Here is an 11743-nt window from a genome sequence, read left to right as displayed (position 1 = left end):
ACTTGTTGACTCTGATGTGCACTGTCGTGCTAGCTTGACCATAAGTAAATTGAAGCATTCATTGAACATAAATATTTCGGTCAAGTTAGTGGGGTGTGTGGTAATGCCAAAGCGAGTTATTAGGAGCGATTGCAACAAAATAACCATGGCCTCTGTAAATTACTATCCGGGTTAGATAAACCAGCTAATGAAATATTTAATTGCACAGAATTCAGGAACATAAATTGAATAAGTCTTATCTCATATGTCAAACTTGTAACGGAAAGACTAAACTTTCTAGTTGTGTTATGCCTCACATGAAGATTAAAGGGGAAGAAATGGTTTAAGAGAAAAAATTGAGAAAGACTGGAATGCAAGATCGAAATGAAAGAGTAATGACTCAATGTATAAAAGATTATTATAATGAAGAGGTGGCACATGGATTATATAAATCATATTCTAACTGAATATTGAAATAATAATAGGGTAAGTTCCTCTAAAAGCGAGCGGCCCCTAAGAGTATGCAGCTTGATTTTTAAATGTTGGCAGCATTGCAGGACGCTGCCATATAGTCATCAGAAGGCTCCGCAAGTTGACTGTGTACACGTCGTACCTGGTGGATATTGTGGTGTTTGTCGTGAAGTTGTCAGTAAGTTTTTTTTTCTTTCTTACTGTTAATTGTAATATTGAACTCTCACACTTTAAGGATTATGATCTGGTAATGCTATAATTTGTTTTAAGTATGGTAATAAGTGTTAGTATATACCCCAGCTTCGAACATCAGACGTATGTGACAACGAACCCCCTGCATGCTGCTGCTACTGGCCGATTAATTCTAAACCTTGTATTATTCCTTTAAGAGTACGCAGTGCATGGAGAAGTCAGAAAAACAGAAGTTCACTCATCTTCAACGTACAAAAACTCACTTCTGGCTTCAACTTCCATGACTTTGCAAAAACAGACGACATAGTGACAACTAAATAAGTGCCTCCAAGGAAAATTGTGCAACCCCCTTCACCAATGTCCGAACAAGAAAGTTCTTCTGCCTGTGTGTGTGATGAACAGTGTGGAACACATAACTGAAGACTGGGTTCAGTGCGTAGGTTGTGTTCAATGGTGGCACGAACCATGCTACTGTTATGAGGACATGGGTATATATAAATGTAGCACCTGTTAATGCGTACTCTTGAAGGACCTTGTGGCCACTCTTACAGGAACTGAAGACTAAATCGGTAAACGCTGTAAGTGCCACAATAATTCAAGCACCGTTTTCCACTTTAAACTGTGAAATGTGCCATGCTTTATAATGTGGTAAACGTGAAATGTGGCTGGTAGCCCTCTAAGTAGTTCAAAGGGCGTGTAAAGAGGTCACTAGTGTGCACGTTCTTATGGGCTGATGTGCGGAACGATGCGATTTCCCAACACTTTCGCTTTTGGCATTTACAACGTTTACCACTTTTAGTCCTCAACTGTCCTCTAAAACTGCCCAATTACATTTTTTCATAAGTGTCTAAAAATAATAGAAGTATATTATTACTTGGAACTTTGTTATATTTATCTCGTGGAATATGAAAACATAAATTGTTATATTGCTTATCTTCATGTAGTGTATATTAAGTATCGAACAGTATTTGCAATTTATCTTAAACCAGAAACTTTACTAAATGTGTTGATTTTATATGAAGAAGAAAGCAGCTGACATCAAGGCTCATTTGTACTCGATTTCGTGTATACATTTGTCTGACATTGGTAGTGCAACACTAGGGTATAGATTTTGCATTCATTTCTTGGATAGAATCGCCCTTTTTACAGCCATCGCAAGAAAACAATGTATCTACTCAACCGCAATACTTGTAATAGCCCTAGTCATGACATTTAATCCCGTATTAAAAAAAAGTTTCTAAAGAAAGATGTTTAATTATGAAGTTTGTGCCAAGCATTGTGAATGCAAGACAAAAATCAATATTTGTATCATGAAATAAGAATTCTGGGATTAATTTTGGAACAAAACTTTATTTTCAAAACAAGAATTTCGAAACAACACTGAATAATAAACTTGTCCTATAGGACAGATAGGGGATTGGATTCCCTTCGTTTCCTTTGTAAATCCTCTAAAGAACTAAGGGGAAATTTTTCTGCAGTTCTTCTGTTCTCTGTATTTACACTACTTTTTACACGTTGTACAATATGTATGTATAATATGGGATGTACTTTTATTATTTATGCAATTGGAACGTCTTATGTGCAGAAAAAAAAATTTGTGCTTTTTTTAAAATATGGAATATATAATGATTAGATAACAAATAATTGCTCACGTTCTCTCTTGCTCTCTTTTAGTAGTGTTTTATTTAAATATACTAATCTCTTGGCCTCCAATTAAAAAATGGATAAGCTAAACAATCATAAATACGGAAGTATTTATTTGGGCAAGTGAATGCGCGTTCTAATTCTTGTTGTTGGTTTGATTTATTTTACTTCGCTTTTCTGCCACATTTGGTTATCGCGAAAATGAGGATGAGTGAAGATATGATGAAACTGATGAACAGACCTCACAAAGAACAATTCAGGCCGGAATTCGTGAGGAGCGTGCATTCTTGTTCTTGTGAATTGTACTCTGCCTGCAGTGAATAATGAAAAAAATAGAAATGAAAAATGTATCCCAGAACTCAAAAAGACAAATGAATATCATTGAAGAAAGTAGAAAAAAGGTTTGTTACCCATCGCTGTATAGATTTAATCGGAATAAGAGCTTGGAAAGTCGTGAGAGACATTCATAAACAGAGAATTCCAGGCTCCTGATTTCACAGTGCCCTGCAGATGCACTGGGATGAAATTATTGTATTTTCTTCTCTCTCCCATCGCTTTACCTACTTTCTGCCATGACGATGAACGTTGATTAAATTAAACGGGTGAAGAGTGGTTGCAAAGAAACACTCATGCAAAGGCCAGGGCTCGAGCCCGGATCCTTCAGTAACGAGATCATGAGATGGGGAAATTAAGGAAATCAAGCAATGCAAAATTTTTGAAAAAACGTTAATCATAAATAAAGATGGTATTTCAAAAATTCAATTGAAAATTACTACTCAGGAAAAATGCAGTTTGCTTTACCAATACCCCACGTATCCGAATGGTTAGCGCCTTCCTCACATGTTTGTTGTCGGCCGACTTCCGTGGGGGAGTGCAAGTGGTCCCGGATCTGTACCCGATGGAGGTATATAGTGGTTCGGATCCCACATTAAACTATAGGTCTAGTCCCGATTAGCCTTTCTGTGTATAAAATAGACTTAAAACGTCAACTCAACCAACCCGGGGGGGGGGGGGGGAGTTCATCCTTATTCGAAGCTCAATGTATCAATATGTGTTATAGTGCAAACTATTTGTCGTTATAATTATATCTTCAGATTCTGTGAAGTTGCAAAGTTAAGTACGTACTCTAGAGGATTTCCCCCAATTTTGATTTACATTTCATTCTGTAAGAAAGTTGTTTTTCGAAATCTCGTTTCAAACTTCCCTTTGATTGCCAATCATACATCTGCTTTTAAAGGTTGAATACATACAGGTGAATACTTTTTCGTATTCGGGAACTTTACGTGTGACAGGTTTGATTGAAGGTTACATAAAATGAATGTTCTTTACTGCCCTTTATCAATACGTTTTTTTCAAAGTCAATTCATGGTAACTTAAGGCATATGTGGAAACTTATTGCTTTCTTATGTTAACATTATCCTACTATTATTATTTAAAATGTAAATATGTAGGGGGAAGTGAAAGCATTATGCACCTTTCAACTTCTTTCAAAATTAATGTTTAAAGAAAACTATGTTTTTCTGAAAGAAAAAGTATTGATGGATTCAAAGTACTGTTATTGAAATTTGAATCTTTACAATTCGTTAATCTCTAATATACCATCAACCATTAACCTCAGGTGGGTACTATGTAAGGTAGGCTAGAATTAGAAAAAAAACATAATACTTTTTAAAATGTAAATGTTAAATTTACGTAGATTTATGTTTCTACAGCTGGATTTGACAAAGGAAAAATGAAGCACTAAGCTAAACTGTCTCAGCTGTGAACAACTGTGATGATCGAGAATATCTTGATTTGTTTCAAAATTATAACTAGAAATGAGGATATGATTATTTATTTACAATACGTGCTTCGCAGATACGTAACTTGGCTTTGATTCATAATCGCGAACCCCTTATATTTATCTCGTGGAATATGAAAACATAAATTGTTATATTGCTTATCTTCATGTAGTGTATATTAAGTATCGAACAGTATTTGCAATTTATCTTAAACCAGAAACTTTACTAAATGTGTTGATTTTATATGAAGAAGAAAGCAGCTGACATCAAGGCTCATTTGTACTCGATTTCGTGTATACATTTGTCTGACATTGGTAGTGCAACACTAGGGTATAGATTTTGCATTCATTTCTTGGATAGAATCGCCCTTTTTACAGCCATCGCAAGAAAACAATGTATCTACTCAACCGCAATACTTGTAATAGCCCTAGTCATGACATTTAATCCCGTATTAAAAAAAGTTTCTAAAGAAAGATGTTTAATTATGAAGTTTGTGCCAAGCATTGTGAATGCAAGACAAAAATCAATATTTGTATCATGAAATAAGAATTCTGGGATTAATTTTGGAACAAAACTTTATTTCAAAACAAGAATTTCGAAACAACACTGAATAATAAACTTGTAAATTTGGCAGACAAGCTCAGGTGTTTGAATAAATTGCATACATTGTATTGGTGCGTACTTCTATGCACCAATCTATTTTGGAATAATTAGTTGATAGATGAGTTCCAGTGCGAAAATAGCTTCCTGCATGTTATTGACATCAGCATCAGTGAACGAAGAAAGGTATGCTGATTTGGTTATTCACCTTTGTAGCAGTTTTTCACTTCTTGCCAAAGCCACCGCCGAAACCACCACCAATACCTCCTCCAATGCCTCCGCCAATACCTCCTCCAATACCTCCGCCAATACCTCCGCCAATTCCTCCACCAATTCCTCCGCCAATTCCTCCTCCAATTCCTCCGCCAATGCCACCATATGGTGTGTGAAGATTAGGCCCAATTCGCTTGACGACAGCGTTGAATCCGTTGATGTCGTCAGCTCCATAAGAGACCACCCTCAGGCTGCCATCAGGCTCCACAAGACTGTACTGTCCCTTCACCAAGGGACCATCACGGTATTCGACCTGGTTCTTGTGGTCGCCTGTCAACTTGTCAGCTACAGAGTACCCGAATTGGTACTTGGGGTAAGCCTGAAAGAAAGACGAAGTTCATTAAGTGACATTTTCTGAATTTATTCTTTGTTTCAGGAGTCTGTGGAGCAAGTGAATGAAATCAAGATTGGGTCCAAACAAAGCAGTCACATGATTTTAGCCTACTCAAAACATTGGATTTTCCATCGGAAGGAGAAGCTTTAATAGCTGTGACAACAGTTATGAAACAAAATTGTGATGCGTATCGTACATCAATTCAAAGATGAGATTTCGGAGAATACGTCTGTATATAACACATACCTTACAGGTGAGAATGCAAAGAATAAATTGAATTGGTAACCCAGTGAAGGGAATGATGTGGGAAGATGGATATTCCCTTAACTAACTAATTTCGACTACGTAGGATACTATACCTCCCATATGAATTTCCTCTTTCCAATTATCATAAATTGTTTCACAATAGCTGTGATATTCACCGTAGTTGTACAAAAATATTAATTTTTATTGAATTGTGGTCTTTTCAAAGCAGTTTCGGAACAATTAAATTATGGAACATCGGAGGACATACGCCCATGAACACGTTAGATAACTTAAAATTACTGCAATTATAAATTTATGAATTTAAACGTATCGAACACATACGGCGAGTGGAAAACTTACGTAGTAGTCGATTGCACCAATAGCAGTGGTGGCAGCTACGAAAGCTGCAAGTACGGCGAGAATCTATAAAAGAAAAGGAAAACAATTGACAGTGAACAGTTGATAATAGTACTTTACAAAACAAAACATTTTTGTTATAATTTTATAAGAAATATTTTAGGGACACCACTAATATTTACATTAACTTACAATAACAATACAATACAATACAATACAATACAAAACAATACAATGCCTCCTCAATGGCGTAGTAGTAATAGAGTCGACTCCTTGTAATCAAGTGGTCCCTGGTTCCCTATCCAATGGAAACACATAATGAGACGGAATTAAATTTAAATTGTAGGTACAGTCCCGATTAGCCTATCTATGCCTAAGATGAACTTTAATAAATCGAACTCAATCACTATATTTCCGCCTGGGTGACCGGACACGATATCCCGTCCTGCACATGGATTCTTTCATCATTTCTTCTATCATCATTCATCCTCATGAATTAGAATTAGAAATTTTAATTACCTTTATTTGTAATTTTTTTACTTTATGTTGATTTTCTGCCTCTTTAAAATAATCATGAACCATTATTTTAAACAGATAGAAAATCAAGGTAATTATACTTTCTAATTCAAATTTATAAAAAATGTTATTGAAGCGTGTTTCATTCATCCGAAAACTCTATTTCTATTAGCTTAATTTCCTGATCATAATACAGTTGGTGTATACGTTATTACCAAAGTTAATTTAACTTGCAGTATAAGACTAAATAATGCGAACTTTGAATTAGAAGTGTAAATGAAGAAAAATAGCTTGAAAGAACAGCCAGGTCCAGTAGCGCGCTGTGCTAACCACTCCGTCACCAGTGACGTGCACTGAGGAGTAGCTAGTCTAGCAGAGATAGATCAATCAATCTCAAATCTCTAATTATTTTCAAATCACAATATTTATTGTTTTGTTGAAGCCACAGTTCATATAAAACACTTTTTTTCACGCGCTTCTCGCTTCTCGTTCAGCGGCCTAGCTCGCTCTTTCTCCGCCTCACAGTTCCAGGTAGAAACGGGTTTTCGAAGGGAAAGGGAAGATTTCTGCCTCTACCTTCCTTGCCCCCTCTCCACCGTTCGAATGGTTGAAAGCCCATGCTTTCAGGTCCTCCAGTCTATCTCCTATAGGACAGATAGGATAGGGGATTGGATTCCCTTCGTTTCCTTTGTAAATCCTCTAAAGAACTAAGGGGAAATTTTTCTGCAGTTCTTCTGTTCTCTGTATTTACACTACTTTTTACACGTTGTACAATATGTATGTATAATATGGGATGTACTTTTATTATTTATGCAATTGGAACGTCTTATGTGCAGAAAAAAAAATTTGTGCTTTTTTTAAAATATGGAATATATAATGATTAGATAACAAATAATTGCTCACGTTCTCTCTTGCTCTCTTTTAGTAGTGTTTTATTTAAATATACTAATCTCTTGGCCTCCAATTAAAAAATGGATAAGCTAAACAATCATAAATACGGAAGTATTTATTTGGGCAAGTGAATGCGCGTTCTAATTCTTGTTGTTGGTTTGATTTATTTTACTTCGCTTTTCTGCCACATTTGGTTATCGCGAAAATGAGGATGAGTGAAGATATGATGAAACTGATGAACAGACCTCACAAAGAACAATTCAGGCCGGAATTCGTGAGGAGCGTGCATTCTTGTTCTTGTGAATTGTACTCTGCCTGCAGTGAATAATGAAAAAAATAGAAATGAAAAATGTATCCCAGAACTCAAAAAGACAAATGAATATCATTGAAGAAAGTAGAAAAAAGGTTTGTTTAAAGGTGTGTTTTGTTACCCATCGCTTTTTCTAGCTGTATAGATTTAATCGGAATAAGAGCTTGGAAAGTCGTGAGAGACATTCATAAACAGAGAATTCCAGGCTCCTGATTTCACAGTGCCCTGCAGATGCACTGGGATGAAATTATTGTATTTTCTTCTCTCTCCCATCGCTTTACCTACTTTCTGCCATGACGATGAACGTTGATTAAATTAAACGGGTGAAGAGTGGTTGCAAAGAAACACTCATGCAAAGGCCAGGGCTCGAGCCCGGATCCTTCAGTAACGAGATCGTGAGATGGGGAAATTAAGGAAATCAAGCAATGCAAAATTTTTGAAAAAACGTTAATCATAAATAAAGATGGTATTTCAAAAATTCAATTGAAAATTACTACTCAGGAAAAATGCAGTTTGCTTTACCAATACCCCACGTATCCGAATGGTTAGCGCCTTCCTCACATGTTTGTTGTCGGCCGACTTCCGTGGGGGAGTGCAAGTGGTCCCGGATCTGTACCCGATGGAGGTATATAGTGGTTCGGATCCCACATTAAACTATAGGTCTAGTCCCGATTAGCCTTTCTGTGTATAAAATAGACTTAAAACGTCAACTCAACCAACCCGGGGGGGGGGGGGGAGTGGTTACCACAGCGTGCTACAACACCAGGAGTTCCGGGTTCGAACCCCTACCTGGATATGGGTGTTCTTTGTGTTTGTCCCTTTATTAATTTTGTCGTATCATCTTCGCGATTAACCAAATGTATCAAAAAAGCGATTCAAATCAAATCATTCATTGATTGATTGTTTGATTTCGTTTATTTTACTTCGCTTTCCGGCATTTTTGGCTAATCGCGAACACGATACGATAAAAATTGATGAAGGGACACACAAAGATCACCCATTGCCAAGCCGAGATTCAAACCCGGCATCTCTGGCTCAGTAGTCAAATCAAATGGTTTTTGATTTTCGTAAGTGGGTGGAAGTTATGTGTACAATTTTTTGTAGTCATTCCTAACTTTGCAATTTTTCCTGTATTTGACGTTCTTCTTTTAGGAATACTGGGCCCTAAAAGGGGGGGGGGGGGGATTATGACCCGTTGGGCATGCCACTCATTGCTACCCCAAGTGTCGACGTCACCGCACGTCACTGTCCGTCACGAAGGTTGGCTTATAAAATAAAGACAAGTTTGGAATGTATTTTCACTATAGGCAAAGTGATCACTGGCATGGCCATGAAATATACATTTTCTGGCTGGCATTGCAAACAGAAAGAATCGTAACAATCAAGCATTCCTAGGCCATGCAGTTCAAGAAATACATATGTTTGTGTCGCATTGCATGAAAAAGCCTTTGGAACAGCATATTCGACATAATCTTAGCTACAATGGAGGTAAATATGGACTACTTTGGAAATTAGCAGTGAATCACTTGATAAACATTGTTTTAACTTATGGGTAATAGGCTAGATAAATTTGGATTGCAATCTATTTATTAGGTTATCAGTGCTCATCTTATCTTTCTAAACATATTGGTATGTAGTGTTTTAAATGGAATGTTCTGTTGACCGAAGATAATGGCTCATTAAAGATTGGTTTAAATCCATTTTATGCACAGATAAGCTAATCGGGTCTGGATCTACAGCTTAAAGTGTGTGTGTATGTGTGTAAATATGTGCTCCCCACTGGTTCTGAAACTCGTAAATCAAGGACTAGAAGGCGACGACCTTACCACAACCCTAACGGCTAGGTCCGAATGACTCGTTGATTTGTCACAAATCTGTATCAGGAATTGATTAATATTTTTTATGTGTACTGTCATGATTGCATACAGGGTATGTTACATTCAGGCTTAGGAATAAAATCATGTTCTAGCTGGGATACAAGTGAATTACATTGTTTCAAGTCTAGAAAGTAAAATATGGCTTAGAGGTTTTTACAAATCAGTCCTCGAACTTTCTTAGGGCCTCCCCCATGGCGCAGTGGTAGCGTCATTGCCTTGTAATCAAGGGGTCCCGGGTTCGATACCCGGTGGAGGCACAAGTGGTTCGGATCCCACTTTAAACTGTAGGTCCAGTCCCGATTAGCCTTTCTGCGCATAAAGTGGACTTAAAACACCAAATCAAACCAAATCGAACTTTCTTAAAAAAATATATGGGACACCTATTCTGTTCTTTATAATACTTCAACACTAAAATCGTTTTTCGTACATTTTCCCTGTATGCTTCTGTAATATGGAAAGTTCTCATTCACTACTAGGCATGCTAAAAGTTGTGAGTTATATTTCTCAAACACTGTAATCGAATTAAAATCAGTCAAATTTGAAATGAAGGAATTTTAAATAGGGAAAATACTCGGCAGTTTTCTGGTTATTAAAATAATAATTCTTATTTTCATATTAATGAACAAACAGTGCAATATTTAAAGAAAATTATGCGAAAATTCTCTCTTTAATTTGCTTAGTAATCTGAGCATAATTCAGTTGATGAGCAAGTTAATTTAACTTGCAGTATAAGATTAAATGTCAAGATCATTGACTTAGAAGTAAATGAAAAAATAACTTCGATAATGATAAACACGCACATTAGACAAGAAATGTCAGATTTCTAAATATCACACCAGTATGAATAGGATTCTAATAAATTTTCAAAGGTAGGACCATCTACTTACGGTTAGTGATTGCATGTTGAACTGTTGGAAGCAATTTGATATGAATATCCAACGAGGTCAAAGCTTTATATACAATTTTTGCGAGGGAAGTGAAACCCATACTTAAAAGGAAATCGTTTCTCTTTAAGAGAATTTCCATATGCACATTCCGAAGTACATGTGCTGATGGATATCAAGATTCGCACTGAGCCGTGTCCACTTTTCATCTCAGTTTCCCTCCGCTTTTCTTGCGTAATATGGAAGCGATATACCAGTTGTTTGTTGATGCATGCTTCCTCACCCCGTTTCACATTTGAAAAATCTACTCCAGAGAGCAATACAAAATAAGAGGAAGTTGAGGAGGGGGTTTTAAATAAAATGTACAGTGAGGTGCACAAGTATAACCAAGCAAATTGTCCACCACCATATTTTTCCTGTTTGTTTTAGCCAATGAGAGATTCAAGAACTGAAACAAAAGGCCAAAAAAGCAGCTGACAACCTCTGCACCGGAGGAAGTAAAGAGTCCATTGTTGAAAAACACGTATATACAACGGAAATAATCGTGAACAAATTGCTGTGCGTCCCACTGTACAGGTTTTGATATTATAGCTACTAACTCATAAATAAATAATAATTTTGTGCATTGTTAACAAGTATATTAATTTGTCGCCTCTTAAATTCGAAGAAGAAGAGATCTGCATCTTATCAAGTATATAAAATTAATTCTGACTGTGTAGGTGATATTATGCATACATACATGAGCGTCCGGAAGGGGGGCAAGGGGGAGCCGTGCCCCCCCCCTGGAAAATGAAATTCAACCAAAAATTATGTATTTCACACATATAATTTCATTTTAGCCACAATAATGTGTGTTAATTATTGCATGAACACCATAAATTCAAATTTAAGCAATGTTTCTTTAGGGTACAACACTATTTTTGGGGAAAATGTGCCTTGTTTGCCCCCCCTGGAAAAAATATCTCTCTTGCCCCTCCCTGGAAAAAATCCTGCGGACGTCCATGCATACATACATACATACTTTTTAATGGTTGGAAATTCCATGAGTTTGTCGGGAACTTTGCTCCTGTATTATAATTGAGGAACATTATAGACCATAATAACTTAACGAATATGTACAGGCAGCGTAATTATATTATTACAGCTTTTTTTAAAAAAACTTTACGAACAAAGACTGGGTACATTAATTTTACCCTGATTGTTACTCTCTTTTCTTCTTGTAATCTATTTCATACTGATGAGGCTGTCTGTGTTTGTAAACACTCCACGAACTATGAAACAATGAAGCTTTTAATATAGAACATGCACCCCTCTCAACACTGAAATAAACTTTCAAATTAAAAAAAAAATAGTTTAATACAAGAGTAAACTTTTCGCATATTCAGGAA

General features: G+C 36.4%; 1 protein-coding gene across 1 annotated transcript; it reads right to left on the bottom strand.

Moving 5' to 3' along the window:
- Positions 1-4624: 4624 nt before the first annotated feature.
- Positions 4625-10413, bottom strand: LOC146002113 (larval cuticle protein A2B-like). Its single transcript, XM_083139831.1, has 3 exons — positions 10359-10413; positions 5881-5943; positions 4625-5259 (listed from the first exon to the last, which is right to left on the bottom strand). The coding sequence occupies exons 1-3, from the start codon at positions 10371-10373 to the stop codon at positions 4891-4893; spliced, it is 447 nt and encodes a 148-aa protein (XP_082995957.1). The 5' UTR covers positions 10374-10413; the 3' UTR covers positions 4625-4890.
- Between the last annotated feature and the right edge of the window lie 1330 nt (positions 10414-11743).

Source organism: Lepisma saccharinum, chromosome 18, assembly GCF_977018435.1.
Source record: "Lepisma saccharinum chromosome 18, izLepSacc3.1, whole genome shotgun sequence".
Classification (NCBI taxonomy): Eukaryota; Metazoa; Arthropoda; class Insecta; order Zygentoma; family Lepismatidae; genus Lepisma; species Lepisma saccharinum.
Note: the sequence above shows the minus strand (reverse complement) of the source record. Positions and strands in the feature narration are given on the sequence as shown.